The sequence below is a fragment of the Scyliorhinus canicula genome, chromosome 7, assembly GCF_902713615.1.
Source record: "Scyliorhinus canicula chromosome 7, sScyCan1.1, whole genome shotgun sequence".
In the NCBI taxonomy this organism is placed as follows: Eukaryota; Metazoa; Chordata; class Chondrichthyes; order Carcharhiniformes; family Scyliorhinidae; genus Scyliorhinus; species Scyliorhinus canicula.
Genome location: NC_052152.1, coordinates 211,108,428 through 211,133,715, shown reverse-complemented (window position 1 = coordinate 211,133,715; position 25,288 = coordinate 211,108,428). Strand labels below are relative to the sequence as shown.

The 25,288-nt window shown below is 51.8% G+C and overlaps 1 protein-coding gene across 1 annotated transcript in view; it reads right to left on the bottom strand.

Annotated features, from left to right (window-relative positions):
- LOC119969776 (fer-1-like protein 4) overlaps nucleotides 1-25,288 on the bottom strand; it is a 427,310-nt gene that overhangs the window by 378,070 nt on the left and 23,952 nt on the right. The window contains 2 exon segments of the mRNA XM_038803853.1: nucleotides 13,324-13,423; nucleotides 22,824-22,912. Of these exon segments, the coding sequence (XP_038659781.1) occupies nucleotides 13,324-13,423; nucleotides 22,824-22,912 (189 nt within the window).

Sequence of the window (25,288 nt, the reverse complement as noted above, 5' to 3'; positions counted from 1 at the left end):
GTAGAAAGAGGGAAAATCGACCGTGGATATCTAAGGAAATAAGGGAGAGTATCAAATTGAAGGAAAAAGCATATAAAGTGGCAAAGATTGGTGGGAGACTAGAGGACTGGGAAATCTTTAGGGGGCAACAGAAAGCTACTAAAAAAACTATCAAGAAGAGTAAGATAGAGTATGAGAGTAAACTTGCTCAGAATATAAAAACAGACAGTAAAAGGTTTTACAAATATATAAAACAAAAAAGAGTGGCTAAGGTAAATATTGCTCCTTTAGAGGATGAGAAGGGAGTTTTAATAATGGGAGATGAGGAAATGGCTGAGGAACTGAACAGGTTTTTTGGGTCGGTCTTCACAGTGGAAGACACAAATAAAATTCCAGCGACTGATAGAAATGAGGCTATGGCAGGTGAGGACCTTGAGGGGATTGTTATCACTAAGGAGGTAGTGATGGGCAAGCTAATGGGGCTAAAGATAGACAAGTCTCCTGGCCCTGATGGAATGCATCCCAGAGTGCTAAAAGAAATGGCTAGGGAAATTGCAGATGTACTAATGATGATTTGTCAAAATTCACTAGACTCTGGGGTGGTCCCGGTGGATTGGAAATTAGCAAACGTGACACCACTGTTTAAAAAAGGAGGTAGGCAGAGAGCAGGAAATTATAGGCCAGTGAGCTTAACTTCGGTAGTAGGGAAGATGCTGGAATCTATCATCAAGGAAGAAATAGCGAGGCATCTGGATAGAAATTGTCCCATTGGGCAGACGCAGCATGGGTTCATAAAGGGCAGGTCATGCCTACCTAATTTAGTGGAATTTTTTGAGGACATTACCAGTGCAGTAGATAACGGGGAGCCAATGGATGTAGTATATCTGGATTTCCAGAAAGCCTTTGACAAGGTGCCACACAAAAGGTTGCTGCATAAGATAAAGATGCATGGCATTAAGGGTAAAGTAGTAGCATGGTTCGAGGATTGGTTAATTAATAGAAAGCAAAGAGTGGGGATTAATGGGTGTTTCTCTGGTTGGCAAGCAGTAGCTAGTGGTGTCCCTCAGGGATCCGTGTTGGGCCCACAATTGTTCACAATTTATATCGATGATTTGGAGTTGGGGACCAAGGGCAATGTGTCCAAGTTTGCAGATGACACTAAGATGAGTGGTAAAGAGAAAAGTGCAGAGGATACTGGAAGTCTGCAGAGGGATTTGGATAGGTTAAGTGAATGGGCTAGGGTCTGGCAGATGGAATACAATGTTGACAAATGTGAGGTTATCCATTTTGGTAGGAATAACAGCAAACGGGATTATTATTTAAACGATAAAATATTAAAGCACGCCGCTGTGCAGAGAGACCTGGGTGTGCCAGTGCATGAGTCACAGAAAGTTGGTTTACAGGTGCAACAGGTGATTAAGAAGGCAAATGGAATTTTGTCCTTCATTGCTAGAGGGATGGAGTTTAAGACTAGGGAGGTTATGTTGCAATTGTATAAGGTGTTAGTGAGGCTACACCTGGAGTATTGTGTTCAGTTTTGGTCTCCTTACTTGAGAAAGGACATACTGGCACTGGAGGGTGTGCAGAGGAGATTCACTAGGTTAATCCCAGAGCTGAAGGGGTTGGATTATGAGGAGAGGTTGAGTAGACTGGGACTGTACTCGTTGGAATTTAGAAGGATGAGGGGGAATCTTATAGAAACATTTAAAATTATGAAGGGAATAGATAGGATAGATGCAGGCAGGTTGTTTCCACTGGCGGGTGAAAGCAGAACTAGGGGGCATAGCCTCAAAATAAGGGGAAGTAGATTTAGGACTGAGTTTAGGAGGAACTTCTTCACCCAAAGGGTTGTGAATCTATGGAATTCCTTGCCCAGTGAAGCAGTTGAGGCTCCTTCATTACATGTTTTTAAGGTAAAGATAGATAGTTTTTTGAAGAATAAAGGGATTAAGGGTTATGGTGTTCGGGCCGGAAAGTGGAGCTGAGTCCACAAAAGATCAGCCATGATCTCATTGAATGGCGGAGCAGGATCGAGGGGCCAGATGGCCTACTCCTGCTCCTAGTTCTTATGTTCTTATGTATACACAGTGCACACGTCATCTACAGTGCGTATACACAGTGCATATAGTATCTGCAGTGCATATACACAGTGCATACCATATCTACAGTACATATACACAGGGCAAATATACAGTGCATATTGTACATATACACAGTGCGTACAATATCCACACTGCGTACAGTATCCACAGTGGGTACAGTATCCACAGTGCATACACAGTGCATACAATACGTACACGCAGTACGTATGTAGCACACGCACAGTAGGAGTTCCTTCAATCTCTACGTTTTGAGTTATGGAAATTCTAAAGAATTTTCTCTTTGAAGTGCGTTCAGAGTGGAAGAATGAGGAATAAAAATACGAATCGTAAACTCAGTTCAATTGAATCTTATTTTTAAATACAGCCATAGCAACAGTTGTTAAGCTAATGCGCTTACTCATTATTGGCTGACCTTTTGAAGTCGAGTTAAACAGGTTTTTCGTGCTCCCGGCTCTGCTCGGTTTTTTACCTGTTATTATAGTGTTTCCTTTTATAAAATGCAAAGGGGCTGGCGATGGCCTTCACCAAGTTTCCTGGCGGCTCATGGAAACTCATTGTAATACTGGAGCAGTTCAGCCGGCCCAGACACTGTCAAACTGAACAATAACTAAAGCATTGTTTAGGCCCAGTCTCCACTCTGACAGAGTGAGTTAATCTGAGCTGAATTCTCAGGTGCTGCAAGACAGCGTAACAACTCTGGTCCCACAAATGGGGACCAGGCAGAACAGCGCTGGGGGGGGGGTCTTCAAGGGGATCAGAGGCCCTCAGCTGCATGCCATTTAGGCAGGGTGGTGCCTTGCCACAGCTGGTGTCAGCCTGGCAGTGCCACCTGGGTACCCTGGCACTGCCAAAGTACCTAGGTGGCACTGCCAGCTGATGGGGCACTGCCAAAGTACCTAGGTGGCACTGCCAGCTGATGGGGCACTGCCAGCTGATGGGGCACTGCCAAAGTACCTAGGTGGCACTGCCAACTGATGGGGCACTGCCGTGTGCCAGGTTGGCACTGCAGAGGTGACATTTTTCGCACGCGCACAATTTGGCCGGGGTTCCCTCCCACGTTACGTTTGGGCTGGGGGGGGGGGGGGGGGGTCAGAGATTCTTCTGGGGGCCACGGAGATCGGGATGTCATTCTCGCTACAATGGGTTGTTCTGGCGAGCAGAGCTCCCCGCTGCAAAGAACGGGGCCAAGTGCGGCCTTAGCCGCTCGTTTCCTGTTTAGGCTCCTTATTCAGAGCGACTCACGTTGAATAAACACTTGTTTCTCAGCACGAATGGCGGGAAACACCCGGCTAAACGCGCTCGCTCGGGTACTTTGTTCCCTTTTTGGAAGATCATGCCCAGTGGGCACGATTCTCCTGTCTTATCTGTGACAGGTCCTGTTGCGAGGAGGCAGGAATTAGCCGTCCCAGTTGGGAACAGGGACAGAAGGTGTCAGGAACACTCGGAGATTATCGGCGGGACTTTCTGTTCCTGAAGTATTGACACCGGCGCAGGATTCGTGGAGTTTCACAACAGCAAAACTGGCGCCGCACTTGGACCAAATCCACGGCCATTGAGGGGCTTGTACCGGCGCCACGTGAAACACAATCGATTCCAATCAGAAACGGTGCCGAATTCGCCGGGTTTGTGATTGACACTCAGGAGGCTGACAAGCTGCAGATGCACTCCCCACACACACCATCCCAGCCAACAAGGCAGCAAGGAGCCGAGATTCACCGAGCAGGAGATCCTGCTGGTTGCCTTAGAGGAGAGGTGGGCAACCTGTACCCCGACTGGGGAAGGAGGCTGCCAGCCGCTGCCATTCACCGTGCCTCGGCACAGGTGGCAGAGGCAGTCAGCACGGTGAGCAACACCACCCGGACCGGCCAGCAATGCCGGAAGAATCTGCACAACCTCCTCAGGGTGAATAAGCAGCACTGTGCCCCTGGCACTAACCCCGTCCCACACATCCGTAACCCCACCCCCCCTCCCACCACCATCGGGACAGCCGAACCCCCATCCTGCACCACATGCCGGAACCAATCCGGCCGCCACGGCCAGTGCCCTGTCCACTGGAGGCCACCAGCTACCAACCCCCTGGGCTGCATGTCTTGGACTGTCTAACACTGTCATTGTCTGTCCAGTGCCCCCCTCCCCTAGAAGAAGGACGCTCATAACCGCAGGGAGCGGGAGAAGACTGGAGGGGGACTGCCGGACCTGCGGCCCCTCACCGTGCCCAAACATAGGGCACTGGACATGATCGGGGGGCCCGAGGAAAGGACAGTCGCTGGCGTGGAGCTTGTCTGCGGGCGAGGAAGTGAGACCCCGCTGAGTTGCAATTCCCCCCGTGACACGTGTGTCCATTCCCCCCAATACCACCCCCACACCTCCCCCCCACAACCCCCACACCTCCCCCCCACAACCCCCACACCTCCCCCCACAACCCCCACACCTCCCCCCACACCTCCCCCCCACAACCCCCACACCTCCCCCCCACAACCACCCCCACACCTCCCCCCCCACAACCCCCACACCTCCCCCCACAACCCCCACACCTCCCCCCACAACCCCCACACCTCCCCCCACAACCCCCACACCTCCCCCCCACAACCCCCACACCTCCCCCCCACACCTCCCCCCACAACCCCCACACCTCCCCCCACACCTCCCCCCCACAACCCCCACACCTCCCCCCCACAACCACCCCCACACCTCCCCCCCCACAACCCCCACACCTCCCCCCACAACCCCCACACCTCCCCCACAACCCCCACACCTCCCCCCCACAACCCCCACACCTCCCCCCCACCACCCCCACACCTCCCCCCCACAACCCCCACACCTCCCCCCACAACCCCCACACCCCCCCCCCACACCTCCCCCCACACCTCCCCCCCACAACCCCCACACCTCCCCCCCACAACCCCCACACCTCCCCCCACAACCCCCACACCTCCCCCCCACAACCCCCCCCACACCTCCCCCCCACAACCCCCACACCTCCCCCCCACAACCCCCACACCTCCCCCCCACAACCCCCACACCCCCCCCCCACAACCCCCACACCTCCCCCCCACAACCCCCACACCTCCCCCCCCACAACCCCCACACCTCCCCCCCCACAACCCCCACACCTCCCCCCACAACCACCGCCACACCTCCCCCCAACAACCCCCACACCTCCCCCCACAACCCCCACACCTCCCCCCACAACCCCCACACCTCCCCCCCACACCTCCCCCCCACAACCCCCACACCTCCCCCCACAACCCCCACACCTCCCCCCACAACCACCGCCACACCTCCCCCCCACAACCCCCACACCTCCCCCCCACAACCACCCCTACTCCCCCCCCCGAACAAATACGCCCTTCTCCCCCCACCACTCCCACTCTCCCCCCCCACCCCTCAACCCCCCGCGGTTTAATCATGCATCTTGACTTGTGTCTTATGTCTTGCAGGACCTGTTGGTGTCCCCTGCCCCCACCCCCACCCCCAGCCACATCCACAACCCCAGGTGCCGACCCACGACGAAGAGACCGATAAGGATGTGAGCCATTGACCCGAGACCCAGGACACCCCAGACACTGACTTCCTGCCACAGCTATATCCAACAATTCCACCATCCCAGACACTTTAATGCAGAGGCTCCTGGGATACTCTTAGGTGCTGCAGTACATTAGGTGGAGGTAGGAGCTCCCGAGGGGGCGGACGGTCGGATGGTCGGGCTGATCCCAGGAACCAGCTGCCGTCCAGACGGCTCTCTGGCTTCTGGAACAGACAGTCCCATTGATTGTGGAGACGCAGACGCAGAGCCAGGGACTACAGGAGGGGTTGACGGCGAGTATCCAGTACCTGCAGGTGCAGTTGGAGCAGTCCAGCCGCGTGCACGAGCTGGAGGTGGTGCCAGCCATGCGTGCCACCCAGGCCAACACTGCACGGGTTGCATCCGCAGTGGAGGCCTTGGGGGGGGGGCGACGGTTTTGACTATGGATCAGCATGTCCAAGGCCTGGGGCATTCTGTGCAGGCGCTGGCCGAGGCCCAGGACAGGGCTGCCCTCTCACAGGCAGCCATGTGCCAGAGCTATCTGGACATCGCAGTGGCGCTTCTAAGCGTGGCCCAGTCACAGCGGCCCATGGCAGGGAATGTCGGCGGCATTGCCCAGGCACTGGCTGACGTGGTGCAGACACAGAGGGAGATGGCCCAGTCACTGGCTGATGTGACACAGACCCAGAAGGTGGTGGCACAGTTGCAGCGTGATGTGGCCCAGTCCCAGACGGAGATGGTCACTCTCTGTGCTCCATGGCTGCGAACGTGCAGACCCTGGCCAAGAGGGCAATGGGCCTCCAGGACTGGCAGCACGGTAGCATTGTGGATAGCACAAATGCTTCACAGCTCCAGGGTCCCAGGTTCGATTCCGGCTTGGGTCACTGTCTGTGCGGAGTCTGCACATCCTCCCCGTGTGTGCGTGGGTTTCCTCCGGGTGCTCCGGTTTCCTCCCACAGTCCAAAGATATGCAGGTTAGGTGGATTGGCCATGATAAATTGCCCTTCAGTGTCCAAAATTGGCCTTAGTGTTGGGTGGGGTTACTGGGTTGTGGGGCTAGGGTAGAGGTGTTGACCTTGGGTAGGGTGCTCTTTCCAAGAGCCGGTGCAGACTCGATGGGCCGAATGGCCTCCTTCTGCACTGCAAATTCTATGATCTATGATCTATGACCAGGTGGTGAGGGAGCCTCAGGGGATAGCTCCGTTCGCACCCCCCTCCCATGGAGAAACCCGGGGGCTCAGGCACCCTGAGGGAGGTGATGAGGCCTGAGCCGGTGACCCCCGCAGGGGAGATGCCGAATACCGCAGCACGTCGGACTCCTGCTCCTGTCCCTGGTGCATCTGGTGGGCAGCGGGCAGAACAGGGCGACACCACGCCACCCGGGACACCCAAGCAGCAGCCAGGCCCATCCAGGACGGTCCCCCCCAGGAGACGTGCGCCAACAGGGACCCTCGTCATAGGGCAGGAATCACAGCAGGCCACCTCCATTCATGGTTGCATCAAAACTGGAGAGGCATAAATATCCTGGCCGCGAGATTTGTTAGTGTCGCACGGGAGGGTTTAAACTAGTATGGCAGTGAGGTGGGTACCAGAGCAATAGGTCAGAAGGTGAAAAGATTGAGGGAGAACAAGGAAATAGGGCCAGTATGGCTCTGAGGAAGAGCAGACAGGGAGATGTAGCTGAAAACAGCGGGACTGGTGGCCTGAAGTGCATATGTTTTAATGCATGAAGTATAACAGGTAAGGCAGATGAACTTAGAGCTTGGATTAGTACTTAGAACCATGATGTTGTTGCCATTACAGAGACTTGGTTGAGGGAAGGACAGGATTGGCAGCTAAACGTTCCAGGATTTAGATCCGGGGTGGACAAACTTTTCCGTGCAAGGGCCACATTCAGAAATTCACAATTTTAAAGGGCCGCATAGTATATTAAGTAAAATAATTAATATTTTAAATAGCCAAAATAAAAGGTCTTTAAAGAAAAAAAGCACATTTATTTGAAAAACAAAGTAACTCAGTAAGTAACAGAACAATGTCAATGAGAATGATGCATCTGACTGCAGTAATTTACCAGTTTGTTGAAATCAGGTGTCAAGTTGCTTGTGCTGATCCTTAACACTGACAGAAGCACAGCCCGGCCGAGTCAACGATAAAAACGCGCGTAGTGGGGTGGATGAGTGGGGCTGCCTTATTGGTCGGTTTAGTTGGGTGTGCGACCAATAGGAGTCCAGGTTACAAACAATAATAAGGCTTATTGTTTGTACCTGGACTCCTATTGGTCGCATACCCAACTAAACCGACCAATGAGACAGCCCCACTCATCCACCCCACTACGCGCGTTTTTATGCGGCCCGCCAATGAGGTGCCCGGAATCATAACCGGCATTTTTGAAAAGCCGCCGGGGAAAAGCCGCTGAAGTAAATGCACTTATTGAATAAGCGCATTTACTTTAGCGGCTTTTCCCCGGCGGCTTTTCAAAAATGCCGGTTATGATTCCGGGCACCTCATTGGCGGGCCGCATAAAAACCTTTGTCGGGCCGCATGCGGCCCACGGGCCGTAGTTTGCCCACCCCTGATTTAGATGTTTCAGGCAGGATAGAGGGGGATGTAAAAGGGATGGAGGAGTTGAGCAACTTGCGGCGGCCAAGAATAACGGAGCGCCGCTCCTAGCCCCCCGGGTGGGGGTGAATAAGGTGAGAGGAGCGGCCTCCGAGGCCGTCATGAAACTCGGCCGAGTTCACAACGACCTTCCCGATTTTTTGCGGGAGCGGAGAATTCCACCCTTGGTGTATAGTGTTCACTTCTGGTCGCCACACTATCAGAAGGATGTGGAGGCTTCAGAGAGGGTGCAGAAGGATGGGGAGGTTTTAGAGAGGGTGCAGAAGAGATTTACCAGGATGTTGCCTGGTATGAAGGGCATTAGCTATGAGGAGCGGTTGAATAAACTTGGTTTGTTCTCACTGGAACGAAGGAGTTTGAGGGGCGACCTGATCGAGGTCTACAAAATTAAGAGGGGCATAGACAGAGTGGATAGTCAGAGGCTTTGCCCCAGGGTAGAGGGGTCAATTACTAGGGGGCGTAGGTAATAATAATAATAATCATTTATTGTCTCCAGTATGCTTCAATGAAGTTACTGTGAAAATCCCCCAGTCGCCACATTCCGACGCCTGTTCGGGGAGGCCAGTAGGTTTAAGGTGCGAGGGGCACGATTTGGAGGAGGTTGTAGAGGAGATGTACGAGGCAAGTTTTTTACACAGAGGGTAGTGGGTGCCTGGAACTCGCTGCCGGAGGAGGTGGTGGAAGCAGGGACAATAGTGACGTTTAAGAGGCATCTTGACAAATACATGAATAGGATGGGAATAGAGGGATATGGAACCCGGAAGTGTAGAAGATTTTAGTTTAGACGGGCAGCATGGTCAGCACGGGCTTGGAGAGCCGAAGGGCCTGTTCCTGTGCTGTACTTTTCTTTGTTCTTTGTAACATCTGGGGAACCACCTGGACATAGAGTTACGGCCCGTAAGGCCAGAAAAGTAAAGACCAGTTAAGCTGGCAAGGGTACAGTTTAACGATAGAGGCAGAGGCACAGACTGTATATATTGTCATGATATGCAAACATGCAGATAATGATATGCAAACATGCAGATAATGATATGCAAACATGCAGATAATGATATGCAAACATGCAGATAATGATATGCAAACATGCAGATAATGATATGCAAACATGCAGATAATGATATGCAAACATGCAGATAATGATATGCAAACATGCAGATAATGATATGCAAACATGCAGATAATGATATGCAAACATGCAGATAATGATATGCAAACATGCAGATAATGATATGCAAACATGCAGATAATGATATGCAGACAGGCAGCTAATGAACACATAGAATAGGACACGACCAATGAGCAGTCAGGACTCAGGGGTGGTATCTCACTATAAAAGGGATGAGGTACTCACACCCCGGCTCTTTCCACAGACCAACATCTACAGAGTGAGACAGGGTGTATCCTCAGCATCACACCCCAGCACATGGCTTAGAGCAAGGCTGGTTCAGTTAGACTGAGTTACTACATTGAGATTAGCAGAGAGTCAAACTCATTAAGAACTGTGCTAATGGTTCAATAAATAACTTATTTAAAAGTCTGGAGCATCTTTTACTCAAAGCGGCATCAAGTTGCAGCCTGTGTTGTTCCAAAGTACATAACACAACATATATGTTTTCACATAAAACACCTATGCACAGTGTTGCAAATCACCTGGGTGGTGCTCTGTCTGATGGGTGTGAGGGGTGGGCTGGTCTGGGCTGGCTGCAGAGGGAGGGGTGGGAATGGGTGCACGTTCATCGAGTGTTGGTTTGTGTAGAGCGGCATATTATCAGCAGGCACTCGTATGGAGACATGCATCCTGTCAATCGCCCCTTGGACACGGGGCATCCTGGCGATGGCAGTGAACCCCATTACCTGGGCAGGCTGGTGGGCACAGTCCACATCGAAATGGATGTATTGAGCCGCCTGGGCATATAGTGCCTCCGTGACAGCGCGGATACACCTTTGCACCGAGCTCTGTGAGATTCCGGACAGGCCCCCATTCAGTGCCTGGAAAGACGCCGTCACATAAAAGTTCAGGGCAACCCCCACCTTGACAGCCACCGGGAGCGGGTGTCCTCCCCCATACCCCCGCGGTGCCAGGTGTGCCATGATCTGGCAGATATGTTGCACTGTCTCACTGTTCAGCCGGAGTCTTCGAAGGCATGCCCAGTCCGGCAGGTCCTCGACACGAGTACACACGAGGCCTCATGCGGCACCTCCTTTGTACCTCCTCTTCCTTGGCGTGTTGGGCGGCTGGCCCTCCAGTCTGGGCGGCTACCACCTGTCCCTTTGGGGCAGGCTCCGCTGCTGCAGCTTCCTCCTCCTCAAGAAGCTCCAGCTCATACAGCCACAGGGCAGATGCGGCGACGAGCAGGAGGGTTCCCATTGCTGGTTGAATTCCAATATCCATTGTGTGCAGGGGGTGAAATGCCGACATGTTACATGGTGCGTACCCCCCGTGCCCAACTAGGTCCAATGGGCTAGATAGTGGCCCAAGTTGGCACTGAGGACTCTGACCCCGTATAATATAATAATCTTTATTATTGTCACAAGTAGACTTACATTAACACTGCAATGAAGTTTCTGTGAAAAGCCCGTAGTCGCCACATTCCGGCGCCTGTTCGGGTCACAGAGGGAGAATTCAGAATGTCCAATTCACCTAACAGCACGTCTTTTGGGACATGTGGGAGGAAACCGGAGGAACCCCACGCAGACATGGGGAGAACGTGCAGACTCTACACAGACAGTGACCCAAGCCGGGAATCGACCTGAGATCCTGGAGCTGTGAAGAAACAGTGCTAACCGCTGAGCTATCGTCCCATTCCACCTTCCTCCAGCCTGCACCCCGCTCCCATTAGTGCCCGTCCCTGTTGCCAGGGGTACCGTGGGCTGCCGAGGCCCTTGCCGGCGGTACGCTCCACAGATCCAGTGCTGCGCCCCCTGTAGGGGCTACTGTGTGTGTTGCCCTTGGGCAGGGCACTTGGTGTCCTGCCGGCGGGTGCCGGCTGGATGGGGGGGGGGGGTATGGCAGAGGGAGGGGTACGGGGGTTGTGGGAATGGGTTAACGGAAATAGGTTGTGGGATTTGGCCTATTTAGGGTGCTCTTTCAAGTTAGTGCAGACTTGATGAGCCACTGTAGGGATTCTATGCACTTCTATGACCTCAGAAACGTGAGGTAATGCATTTGGAAGGTCTAATACAGGTAGGGAATATACAGTGAATGGTAGAACCCTCAAGAATATTGACATTCAGAGAGATCTAGGTGTACAGGTCCACAGGTCACTGAAAGGGGCAAACACAGGTGGAGAAGGTCATCATAGATATTTTCATAGAATTTACATTCGGCCCATCGAGTCTGCATCGGCTCTTGGAAGGATCACCCTACCCAAGGTCCACACCTCCACCCTATCCCCATAACCCAGTAACCCCACCCAGCACTATAGACACTTTTGGACACTAAGGGCAATTTATCATGGCCAATCCACCTAACGAGCACATCTTTGGACTGTGGGAGGAAACTGGAGCACCCGGAGGAAACCCACGCAGACACGGGGAGAATGTGCGACTCCGCACAGACAGTGACCCAAGCCGGGAATCGAACCTGGGACCCTGGAGCTGTGAAGCAATTGTGCTATCCACAATGCTACCGTGCTGCACTAGTCAAGAAGGCATACGGCATGCTTGCCTTCATTGGCCGGGGCATTGAGTATAAAAATTGGCAAGTCATGTTGCAGCTGTATAGAACATAGAACATCACAGCGCAGTACAGGCCCTTCGGCCCTCGATGTTGCGCCGACCTGTGAAACCCCTCTAAAGCCCATCTACACTAGTCCCTTATCGTCCATATGTCTATCCAATGACCATTTGAATGCCCTTAGTGTTGGCGAGTCCACTCCTGTTGCAGGCAGGGAATTCCACACCCTTACTACTCTCTGAGTAAAGAACCTACCTCTGACATCTGTCTATATCTATCTCCCCTCAATTTAAAGCTATGTCACCTCGTGCTGGACATCACCATCCGAGGAAAAATGCTCTCACTGTCGACCCTATCTAATCCTCTGATCATCTTGTATGCCTCAATTAAGTCACCTCTTAACATTCTTCTCTCTAACGAAAACAGCCTCAAGTCCCTCAGCCTTCCCTCCATACCAGGCAACATCCTGGTAAATCTCCTCTGTATCCTTTCCAATGCTTCCACATCCTTCCTACAATGCAGCGACCAGAATTGCACGCAATACTCCAAATGCGGCTGCACCAGAGTTTTGTACAGCTGCAACATGACCTCATGGCTCCGAAACTCAATTCCTCTACCAATGAAAGCTAACAACCCTCTCAACCTGGGTGGCAACTTTCAGGGATCTATGTACATGGACACCGAGATCTCTCTGCTCATCCACACTACCAAGAATCCTACCATTAGCCCAGTCTTCCTGTTATTCCTTCCAAAATGAATCACCTTAGTTAGAACCTTAGTTAGGCCACACTTGGAGTATAGTGTCCAATTCTGGTCGCCACACTACCAGAAGGATGAGGTGGATTTAGAGAGGGTGCAGAAGAGATTTACCAGGATGTTGCCTGGTATGGAGGGCATTAGCTATGAGGAGAGGTTGAATAAACTCGGTTTGTTCTCACTGGAACGACGGAGGTTGAGGGGAGACCTAATAGAGGTCTACAAAATTATGAGGGGCATAGACAGAGTGGTTAGTCAGAGGCTTTTTCCCTGGGTAGAGGGGTCAATTACAAGGGGGCATAGGTTTAAGGTGCGAGGGGCAAGGTTTAGAGGAGATGTACGAGGCAAGTTTTTTTACACAGAGGGTAGTGGGTGCCTGGAACTCGCTGCCGGAGGAGGTGGTGGAAGTAGGGACGATAGTGACATTTAAGGGGCATCTTTACAAATACATGAATAGGATGGGGAATAGAGGCTTACGGACCCCGGAAGTGCAGAAGATTTTAGTTTAGACGGGCAGCATTGTCGACACAGGCTTGGAGGGCCGAAGGGCCTGTTCCTGTGCTGTAATGTTCTTTGTTCTTTGTATGATTCATGACCATTTTCTTGATTATTGATCTTCTGAATAAAGAGGCAGAAAGTGCTATTTAATAATAATAATAACTTACATCCGTCAGAGAATTTTTCTTGTCAACCAGAGCCTCCTTGAGAACTAAGCGCCCAGTTTTGGCCACTTGTTGTAGACTGATGTGCAACTGACCCAGGAGCCTGTCAGAGAGGAATAATCACAGAAAAGCACTCCTTTATTTCACATTGTTCAGAATTTCTGCTCCACTTCTAAAGTTTTTGAAGATTTTGTCACCGAATATCCACAGAGACATTCACAACAGCTGCCTGGAAATGATAGGAAGGGTGAGCAGAAACATTGATTTATTTATATTTAGGCCAGAATTTTACACTACCCCCACCCACCCACCTCCCTGACCAACGCCGGCCCTAGGGTTGCTGGCGCCCTGGGCAAGCTGAACTTCGGCACCCTTCGAGGGGGGGGGGGGGGGGGGCGGACGGAGGGGGGGGCGGAAGGGCCCGCCCTGGGGGAGGGCGGCCACCGCGCATGCGCTGGTTGGCACCGGCCCAACTGCGCATGCGCGGGACCCGAGTCTCTGGCACCCCCTAGCACATGGCGCCCCGGGCGACTGCCCGAGTTGCCGGTACCTTGGGCCGGCCCTGTCCCTGACCCACCCCCCCACCTTCCCCCTGACCCACCCCCCTGCCCTCCCCCCTGACCCACCCCCTGCCCTCCCCCGGCCCACCGCCCCGCCCTCCCCCCTGACCCACCCCCCCGCCCTCCCCCCTGACCAACCCCCCCACCCTCCCCCCTGACCCACCCCCCGCCCTCCCCCCTGACCCACCCCCACCCTCCCCCTGACCCATCCCCCCCACTATCCCCTGCCCCAACCCCCCCACAAGCCATCATCCCCGCCCTTCCCAATAACCCAACCTCCCCCATCACCCAATCCCCATCTCCCACCCTACCCCAGAACCCACACCCTATCCCCCGCCCTCCCCCATAATCCATCCCAACCTCCATGTCCTCCCCATAACCCGCCCCTCACACCCCCGCCCTCCCCCTCCCCACAACCCATTCCCCAATCCTCCCCTCCCCATAACCCATCCCCCACCCTCCCCCAATACCCCCCCCCCCCCCCCCACCCTCACCCTCACCCTCCCCCATAACCCATCCACCTCAGCAATTCTGAGGCAGTGGAATAAACATTAAATTGCAAATGCGGGTTTCTCTCCAGGCCGTTAACTCACAATGTGACACTGGAGCAAGTTGGAGCTGGGAGGGGAAGCTTGCCCTTTCCCCAATTAATACCCTTAAGTAACCACTCATTGGCCATTTAAAGGCCCTTTCCTGCCCAGCCTCAATTTTAGGCTGCTAGACAGATGATAAAATCAGGGATGGGAGAAACCGAAAGTTCAATGTCAGAAAGAGGGTGATGGGGTGCTGGAGTGCTGGCACCCTCCACTAGGAGCCCCCTTCTAATTGGGGGACCTGAGGATCTCTGGATCTCCAATCTCCCCCTGACCTATCCCCTGAGACCCCGAGCATCAACCCCACCATCGCAAAGACCCCAGGCCTTCCCCCCCCCCCCCCCCCCCCCCCCCACCATTCCCCTTGACCCCAGCAATTATCATTCCTCCATTTCCCAGTAGCCTCTCCTCCAGCCACACCTTTGGCCAATCAACAAGCATTAGAGTGTGATATGGCATTGTGCCTGCTGGAGTTGGCAGAAGTCTTTGTATTCTGAACATTCTGACTTCATGGAGCAGGAATCCTGCAGATTCACGTCTCGCTTTTCCAGGGCACAGCCATGAGGAGACGCTGCTTTGCCCAGTTCTGCCCAGTCCTGTTCGTCCAGCCTTCCCAGTCTAGTCTGACCTTGTCCAGACCAGCTGGTCCACTCCAGCCCTGTCCAGTCCAGCCCTGCCCAATCCAGCACTGTCCAGTCCAGCCCTGTCCAGTCCAGCCCTGTCCAGTCCAGCCCTGCCCAATCCAGCACTGTCCAGTCCAGCCCTGCCCAGTCCAGCCCTGTCCAGTCCAGCCCTGCCCAGTCCAGCCCTGTCCAGTCCAGCCCTGCCCAATCCAGCACTGTCCAGTCCAGCCCTGTCCAGTCCAGCCCTGTCCAGTCCAGCCCTGTCCAGTCCAGCCCTGCCCAATCCAGCACTGTACAGTCCAGCCCTGCCCAGTCCTGCCCTGCCCAGTCCAGCCCTGTCCAGTCCAGCCTTGCCCAGTCCAGCCCTGCCCAGTCCAGCCCTTTGCAGCCCAGTCCAGCCCTGCCCAGTCCAGCCCTGCCCAGTCCAGCCCTGTCCAGTCCAGCCCTGCCCAGTCCAGCCCTGCCCAGTCCAGCCCTGCCCAGTCCAGCCCAGTCCTGCCCTGCCCAGTCCTGCCCTGTCCAGTCAAGCCCTGCCCAGTCCAGCCCTGCCCAGTCCAGCCCTGTCCAGTCCAGCCCTGTCCAGTCCAGCCCTGCCCAGTCCATTTCCGTCCTGGGAAAAAGCATCCAACTGTTTACCCTATCTATACCCCTAATAATTTTATAAACTTCTATCAGGTCGCCCCCCTCAGCTTCCGTCTTTCTAGATCATAGAACTTACAGTGCGGAAGGAGGCTATTCGGCCTATCGAGTCTGCACAGGCCCTTGGACAGGGGGATCACAATTTGGTGGAATTTAAAATACAGATGGAGGGTGAGAAGATAAAATCAAATACTAGTGTTTTGTGCTTAAAAAAAGGAGATTACAATGGGATGAGAGAAGAACTAGCTAAGGTAGACTGGGAGCAAAGACTTTATGGTGGAACAGTTGAGGAACAGTGGAGAACCTTCCAAGCGATTTTTCACAGTGCTCAGCAAAGGTTTATACCAACAAAAAGGAAGGACGGTAGAAAGAGGGAAAATCGACCGTGGATATCTAAGGAAATAAGGGAGAGTATCAAATTGAAGGAAAAAGCATATAAAGTGGCAAAGATTGCTGGGAGATTAGAGGACTGGGAAATATTTAGGGGACAACAGAAAGCTACTAAAAAAGCTATTAAGAAGAGTAAGATAGATTATGAGAGTAAACTTGCTCAGAATATAAAAACAGACAGTAAAAGTTTCTACAAATATATAAAACAAAAAAGAATGGCTAAGGTAAATATTGGTCCTTTAGAGGATGAGAAGGGAGTTTTAATAATGGGAAATGAGGAAATGGCTGAGGAACTGAACAGGTTTTTTGGGTCGGTCTTCACAGTGGAAGACACAAACAACATGCCAGTGACTGATAGAAATGAGGCTGTGACAGGTGAGGATCTTGAGAGGATTGTTATCACTAAGGAGGAAGAGATGGGCAAGCTAATGGGGCTAAAGGTAGACAAGTCTCCTGGCCCTGATGGAATGCATCCCAGAGTGCTAAAAGAGATGGCTAGGGAAATTGCAAATGCACCAGTGATAATTTACCAAAATTCACTAGACTCTGGGGTGGTCCCGGTGGATTGGAAATTAGCAAACATGACAACACTGTTTAAAAAAGGAGGTAGGCAGAGAGCAGGAAATTATAGGCCAGTGAGCTTAACTTCGGTAGTAGGGAAGATGCTGGAATCTATCATCAAGGAAGAAATAGCAAGGCATCTGGATAGAAATTGTCCGATTGGGCAGACGCAGCATGGGTTCATAAAGGGCAGGTCATGCCTAACTAATTTAGTGGAATTTTTTGAGGACATTACCAGTGCAGTAGATAACGGGGAGCCAATGGATGTGGTATGTCTGGATTTCCAGAAAGCCTTTGACAAGGTGCTACACAAAAGGTTGCTGCATAAGATAAAGATGCATGGCATTAAGGGTAAATTAGTAGCATGGATAGAGGATTGGTTAATTAATAGAAAGCAAAGAGTGGGGATTAATGGGTGTTTCTCTGGTTGGCAATCAGTAGCTAGTGGTGTCCCTCAGGGATCCGTGTTGGGCCCACAATTATTCACAATTTACATAGATGATTTGGAGTTGGGGACCAAGGGCAATGTGTCCAAGTTTGCAGATGACACTAAAATGAGTGGTAAAGCGAAAAGTACAGAGGATACTGGAAGTCTGCAGAAGGATTTGGATAGGTTAAGTGAATGGGCTAGGGTCTGGCAGATGGAATACAATGTTGACAAATGTGAGGTTATCCATTTTGGTAGGAATAACAGCAAACGGGATTATTATTTAAACGATAAAATATTAAAGCATGCTGCTGTGCAGAGAGACCTGGGTGTGCTAGTACATGAGTCACAGAAAGTTGGTTTACAGGTGCAACAGGTGATTAGGAAGGCAAATCTGGGGCTGGTTTAGCTCACCAGGCTAAATCGCTGGCTTTTAAAGCAGACCAAGCAGGCCAGCAGCACGGTTCAATTCCCGTACCAGCCTCCCCGGACAGGCGCCGGAATGTGGCGACTAGGGGCTTTTCACAGTAACTTCATTGAAGCCTACTCGTGACAATAAGCGATTTTCATTTCATTTCAAATGGAATTTTGTCCTTCATTGCTAGAGGGATGGAGTTTAAGACTAGGGAGGTTATGCTGCAATTGTATAAGGTGTGAGTGAGGCCACACCTGGAGTATTGTGTTCAGTTTTGGTCTCCTTACTTGAGAAAGGACGTACTAGCACTGGAAGGTGTGCAGAGGAGATTCACTAGGTTAATCTCAGAGCTGAAGGGGTTGGATTACGAGGAGAGGTTGAGTAGACTGGGACTGTACTCGTTGGAATTTAGAAGAATGAGGGGGGATCTTATAGAAACATATAAAATTATGAAGGGAATAGATAGGATAGATGCGGGCAGGTTGTTTCCACTGGCGGGTGAAAGCAGAACTCGGGGACATAGCCTCAAAATAAGGGGAAGTAGATTTAGGACTGAGTTTAGGAGGAACTTCTTCACCCAAAGAGTTGTGAATCTATGGAATTCCTTGCCCAGTGAAGCAGTTGAGGCTCCTTCATTAAATGTTTTTAAGGTAAAGATAGATAGTTTTTTGAAGAATAAAGGGATTAAGGGTTATGGTGTTTGGGCCGGAAAGTGGAGCTGAGTCCACAAAAGATCAGCCATGATCTCATTGAATGGCGGAACAGGCTCGAGGGGCCAGATGGCCGACTCCTGCTCCTAGTTCTTATGTTCTTTAGCCCTATCTCCGCAACTCAATATATCAGAGAATATCAAATTAAGCTAGAGTCAGAGACAGATTCTCGGTGGTTGTTGCAAGGGCTAAACAACATAACGGGCTACAAAGCGAAGCCGAGCAGTATCTCTGGTAGCAGCGCACCCCTCCCCGATGAATTTAATGCATTTTCGTCAGTATTCACTCAGGAAAAAGATAATGTTGTGGAGGAGAATGCTGAGACCCAGGCTATTAGAATAGATGGCATTGAGGTGCGTAGGGAAGAAGTGTTGGCAATTCTGGACAAGGTGAAAATAGATAAGTCCCCGGGGCCTGATGGGATTTATCCTAGGATTCTCTGGGAAGCCAGGGAAGAGATTGCTGAGCCTTTGGCTTTGATTTTTATGTCATCATTGGCTACAGGAATAGTGCCAGAGGACTGGAGGATAACAAATGTGGTCCCTTTGTTCAAGAAGGGGAGTAGAGATAACCCCGGTAACTATAGGCCGGTGAGCCTCACGTCTGTTGTGGGTAAAGTCTTGGAGAGGATTATAAGAGATACGATTTATAATCATCTAGATAGGAATAATATGATCAGGGATAGTCAGCATGGTTTTGTGAAGTGTAGGTCATGCCTCACAAACCTTATCGAGTTCTTTGAGAAGGTGACTGAACAGGTAGACGAGGGTAGAGCAGTTGATGTGGTGTATATGGATTTCAGTAAAGCGTTTGATAAGGTTCCCCACGGTCGGCTATTGCAGAAAATACGGCTGGGGATTGAGGGTGATTTAGAGATGTGGATCAGAAATTGGCTAGTTGAAAGAAGACAGAGGGTGGTGGTTGATGGCAAATGTTCAGAATGGAGTTCAGTTATGAGTGGCGTACCACAAGGATCTGTTCTGGGGCCGTTGCTGTTTGTCATTTTTATAAATGACCTAGAGGAGGGCACAGAAGGTTGGGTGAGTAAATTTGCAGACGACACTAAAGTCGGTGGAGTTGTAGACAGTGTGGAAGGATGTTGCAGGTTACAGAGGGACATAGATAAGCTGCAGAGCTGGGCTGAGAGGTGGCAAATGGAGTTTAATGTAGAGAAGTGTGAGGTGATTCACTTTTGAAAGAATAACAGGAATGCGGAATATTTGGCTAATGGTAAAATTCTTGGTAGTGTGGATGAGCAGAGGGATCTCGGTGTCCATGTACATAGATCCCTGAAAGTTGCCACCCAGGTTGATAGGGTTGTGAAGAAGGCCTATGGTGTGTTGGCCTTTATTGGTAGAGGGATTGAGTTCCGGAGCCATGAGGTCATGTTGCAGCTGTACAAAACTCTAGTGCGGCCGCATTTGGAGTATTGCGTACAGTTCTGGTCGCCTCATTATAGGAAGGACGTGGAAGCTTTGGAACGGTGCAGAGGAGATTTACCAGGATGTTGCCTGGTATGGAGGGAAAATCTTATGAGGAAAGGCTGATGGACTTGAGGTTGTTTTCGTTAGTGAGAAGAAGGTTAAGAGGTGACTTAATAGAGGCATACAAAATGATCAGAGGGTTAGATAGGGTGGACAGTGAGAGCCTTCTCCCGAGGATGGAGATGGCTAGCACGAGGGGACATAGCCTTAAATTGAGGGGTAATAGATATAGGACAGAGGTCAGAGGTAGGTTTTTTACGCAAAGAGTGGTGAGGCCGTGGAATGCCCTACCTGCAACAGTAGTGAACTCACCAACATTGAGGGCATTTAAAAATTTATTGGATAAGCATATGGATGATAATGGCATAGTGTAGGTTAGATGGCCTTTAGTTTTTGACTTCCCATGTCGGTGCAACATCGTGGGCCGAAGGGCCTGTACTGCGCTGTATCGTTCTATGTTCTATGCTCGGTTTGAGCAGGTAACCAACAATCCGCTGTTGAGTGCCCCAGCAGCCCATAATTCACCCATACTCACCATCACAGTTTCCGAAGTCAGTTCGGCCTTCCTGAAAGTGAACCCACGGAAGGCGACGGGCCCGGACGGGATCCCTGGTCGTGCACTCAGAGCCTGCGCATACCAGCTGGCAGAGGTATTCACAGACATCTTTAACCTGTCCCTACTCCACTCCGAGGTCCCCACCTGCTTCAAGAAGACCACCATCATACCGGTACCAAAGAAGAACCAGGCAACGTGCCTCAATGACTACCGCCCGGTGGCCCCTGACTTCAGTTATAATGAAGTGCTTCGAGAGGCTGATCATGAAGCGCATCACCTCCATACTCCCGGAACGCCTTGACCCACTTCGATTCGCATACTGTCGCAACCAGTCCACATCAGATGCCATTTCCGTGGCCCTACACTCATACCTAGAGCATCTCGAAAACCAGGACTCCTACATCAGACTCCTATTTATTGACTACAGCCCCGCCTTCAACACCATAATCCCAGCCAAGCTCATATCAAAGCTCCGAAACCTAGGACTTGGCTCCCCACTCTGCAACTGGATCCTCGATTTTCTAGCCAACAGACCACAATCAGTAAGAATGAACAACACCTCTTCCACAATAGTCCTCAATACTGGTGCCCCGCAAGGCTGCGTACTTAGCCCCCTACTCTACTCCCTGTACACACACGACTGCGTGGCAAAACTTGGTTCCAACTCCATCTACAAGTTTGCTGACGATGCGACCATAGTGGGCCGGATCTCAAATAACGATGAATCAGAATACAGGAGGGAGATAGAGAACCTGGTGGAGTGGTGTAACGACAACAATCTCTCCCTCAATGCCAGCAAAACTAAAGAGCTGGTCATTGACTTCAGGAAGCAAAGTACTGTACACACCCCTGTCAGCATCAACGGGGCCGAGGTGGAGATGGTTAGCAATTTCAAATTCTATGGGGTGCACATCACCAAAAATCTATCCTGGTCCACTCACGTCGACGCTATCACCAAGAAAGCACAACAGCGCCTAAACATCCTCAGGAAACTAAGGAAATTCGGCATGTCCACATTAACCCTTACCAACTTTTACAGATGCACCATAGAAAGCATCCTATCGGGCTGCATCACAGCCTGGTATGGCAACTGCTCGGCCCAGGACCGCAAGGAACTTCAGAGAGTCGTAAATACCGCCAGTCCATCACACGAACCTGCCTCCCATCCATGGACTCCATCTACACCTCCCGCTGCCTTGGGGAAAGTGGGCAGCATAATCAAGGATTCCTCCCACCCGGCTTACTCACTCTTCCAACTTCTTCCATCGGGCAGGAGATTCAGAAGTCTGAGAACACGCACAAACAGACTCAAAAACAGCTTCTTCCCCACTGTCACCAGATTCCTAAATGACCCTCTTATGGACTGACCTCATTAACACTGCACCCTGTATGCTTCATCCGATGCAAATGCTTATGTAGTTACATTGTATATCTTGTGTTGCCCTATTATGTATTCTCATGTATTTTCTTGAATTCTGTTCAATTCCCTTTTCTTCCCATGTACTGAATGATCTGTTGAGCTGCTTCAGAAAAATACTTTTCACTGTACCTCGGTACACGTGACAATAAACAAATCCAATCCAATCCAGTAACCCCACCTAACCTTTTTGGACACTAAGGGCAATTTAACATGGCCAAACTACCAAACAAGCACGTCTTTGGACTGTAGAAAGAAACTGGAGTACCCAGAGGAAACTCACACAGACAGTGACCCATGCCGGGAATCGAACCTGGGACCCTGGCGCTGTGAAGCAACAGTACTAACTACTGTGCTACTATGCCGCCAACTGCCAAGACTGAAGCTCCTCCACTTCTACCGCCTTGTTCCCAATAGCCGCCACACTCGCACTCATATCTCTCTGTACTTGACCATGGACCAAATCAAACAGCCTTAGCCAAAGGGTGTGGGTGTCTTCTGGAACAAAGTGTCCAGGTAACATTCCCTCCCCTGATGTGTCACAGTGTCTGTAGCTCATTGATCGTGAGCCAAAGCTCGTCAAGCTGCAGGCATTAATTCTACATGTTGTGGATCACACTGGCATTCATCAAGTCCCACATACTGCAGCTGCAACACATCACATTCCCTGCCATTTTCATTATGTGTTTATGGAGTTGTTTTAATTAATTTTTCATCAATAAACACTATTATTCCTAATACGTTTTACTACTGCTAGTAGGAAAGAAACTGCCAGGCACCATCCTGCCACCCTCCCACCCCCATACCTCCAAAAATGATCAACCCTAATTCCAAGCCCACAGACAGCAGATCCACACTCATCCCCACACCCTGCCCCCTCTCCATATCCCAAGCCGTCCCACACCCCTGCCCACGCCCCTCCCCACACCCATCCCCATCCCCCACACCTCCACCCCTCCCCAGACCCCTCCCCACACACCCCCACCCCTCCCCACACCCACCCCCACCCCATCATAACTGAAGCAATCTGAAATCTACAACCTCCCAACTCCTGCTGAGTCCAAGTGAATCTCTTCCATTTAGTGAGGACTTTGTCTGATTAACAGACTGCGGGCTCTCAAAACTCACCGGTTACTGAAGAGTTTGCTATGGTTATAAACCCGGAGCTCCAGCATCTCTTCAATAATGTCCCTTCCATAATGAGGCCAACGGAATTCCTGTAACACACAGTCTGCTAGGTTAGTTCCAATGTAGTAACTTCAAAGTTTTACCAATGTAAATTTAACCACTGGTTTGGGAATTATATTTTCTCATTCTCTATTCCACCAGATTTAGTGTCAGTCAATTATCATGGGTTGCCCTGGTCCTGGGTAATTACAAACCATGCCTAGACGTGGACCTCCTCTCTCATGGCACAGTTGAAGGTGGGAAGGGCACTAGGTTAGGGGGCAGGTAACTTGCCTGAAGCCCACCTCCTTCCCAATTCCACCAGAGTGAAGTCAGGGTCAGGCAGGCACATTGTTGGGCTTCTTGCCCAGCCACCAATTGAGACTATTAATGACCTGCTTCTGCAAGGTATTAACCAAGTGGGACTGGTGTGTCAACATGTGATTTGCATGACAGGTAAAACTGTGTAGCCTGCTAGTGGTCTCTCGGGGAAAGGGAGGGGGGAGCAGCCGAGGAAAGGGGAGGGAACGGCCGGGGAAAGGGGGGGGGAACGGCCGGGGAAAGGGGGGGGAGAGAGCGACCGGGGAAAGGGGGGGGGGAGCGACCGGGGAAAGGGGGGGGGGGAGCGACCGGGGAAAGGGGGGGGGGAGCGACCGGGGAAAGGGGGGGGGGGAGCGACTGGGGAAAGGGGGGGGGGGGGGAGCGACCGGGGAAAGGGGGGGGGAGCGACCGGGGAAAGGGGGGGGGAGCGACCGGGGTAAGGAGGGGGGAGCAGCCAGGGAAAGTGGGGGGGAGCGGCCGGGGAAAGGGGGGGGAGCGCCCGGGGAAGGGGGGGGGGGAGCGGCCGGGGGAAGGAGGGGGGAGCGGCCGGGGGGGAGCGGCCGGGGAAAGGAGGGGGGAGCGGCCGGGGGAATGGGGGTAGCGTCCGGGGAAAGGGGGGGTAGCGACCGGGGAAAGGGGTGGGAGCGACCGGGGAAAGGGGGGGGGGAGCGACCAGGGTAAGGGGGAGGGAGCGGCCGGGGAAATGGGGGTAGCGTCCGGGGAAAGGGGGGGTAGCGTCCAGGGAAAGTGGGGGTAGCGACCGGGGAAATGGGGGGTAGCGACCGGGGAAAGGGGGATAGCGACCGGGGAAAGGGGGGAAGAGTGGCCGGGGAAAGGGGTGGGAGCGACCGGGGAAAGGGGGGGGAGCGGCCAGGGTAAGGGGGAGGGAGCGACCGGGGAAAGGGGGGTAGCGTCCGGGGAAAGGGGGGGTAGCGACCGGGGAATGGGGGGGAGTGGACAGGGTAAGGGGGAGGGAGCGGCCGGGGAAATGGGGGTAGCGTCCGGGGAAAGGGGGGGTAGCGACCGGGGAATGGGGGGGTAGCGACCGGGGAAAGGGGGGGTAGCGACCGGGGAAAGGGGGGAAGAGTGGTCGGGGAAAGGGTGGGGCGGCCGAGGAAAGGGGGGGAGGGGCCGGGAATAGGGTTGTGAGAGTTGGGGATTTCAATCACCCTCAGGTAGACTGGGGCAAGGTGGGGGAGAAATTCCTGCAGTGTGTACATTTCCAGTACATTTCCAGTCCAGCCAGGGAGCAAGCTGTGCTTGATCTGGCCTTGGAAATGAGGCAGGGCAGGTGGAGAACGTCAGAGTGGGGGAGCCGTTGGGAAATAACGATCATAATATAATGAGATTCAATATTAACTTGGAAAAGGATAAAAATCAGTAATGGATTAAGATCCCAGACTGGAAAAGGGCAAATTTTATGGGTCTAAAGGTTGAACTGAAACACAATTTGGTGGATAAAACAGTGGATGAAAAATGGGAGACATTCAAAGGAGAAATGAATAGGGTGCAAGCTAGGTACGTACCCTGAAAAATAACTATGGGGTATCTAAAGTTAAAGTAACCTGGATGACCAAGGATATTGATGATAAAATAAGGAAGAAAAAAAAGAGACATATGATGCTTGCCAGAATAATAATAGCAATAGAATTCAAGATGATTTTCTCAAATGCAGGAGCGAGGCTAAGGCTGGAATAAGGAAGGCGAAGAGGAAACATGAGGAAAGGATTACAGGCTGTGCTAAAACAAATAGCAAAATGTTCTTCAAGCATATTAATGGTAAAAGATCAGTGAAGGATGGAGTGGGGCCCATAAGAGACAAGCAGGGGAAACTGATCACTGCAGCGGAGGGTGATACTAAATGAGTTCTTTGCTCCTGTCTTTATCAAATTAGAAGATGGCATGGATTTTTTTTATTCCCAAGTGTACCAAGGTACAATGAAAATTATTGTTCTGTGTACAGTCAAGGCAGATCATTCCATACATGAAAAAAGCACATAGCACATACATAAATACACAATGTAAATACTGTGTCTTTGTATTTACACCATGTGAAGCATACGCAATGTAGTTCATGTCTAACAATCAATGCAGACCAACTCAGC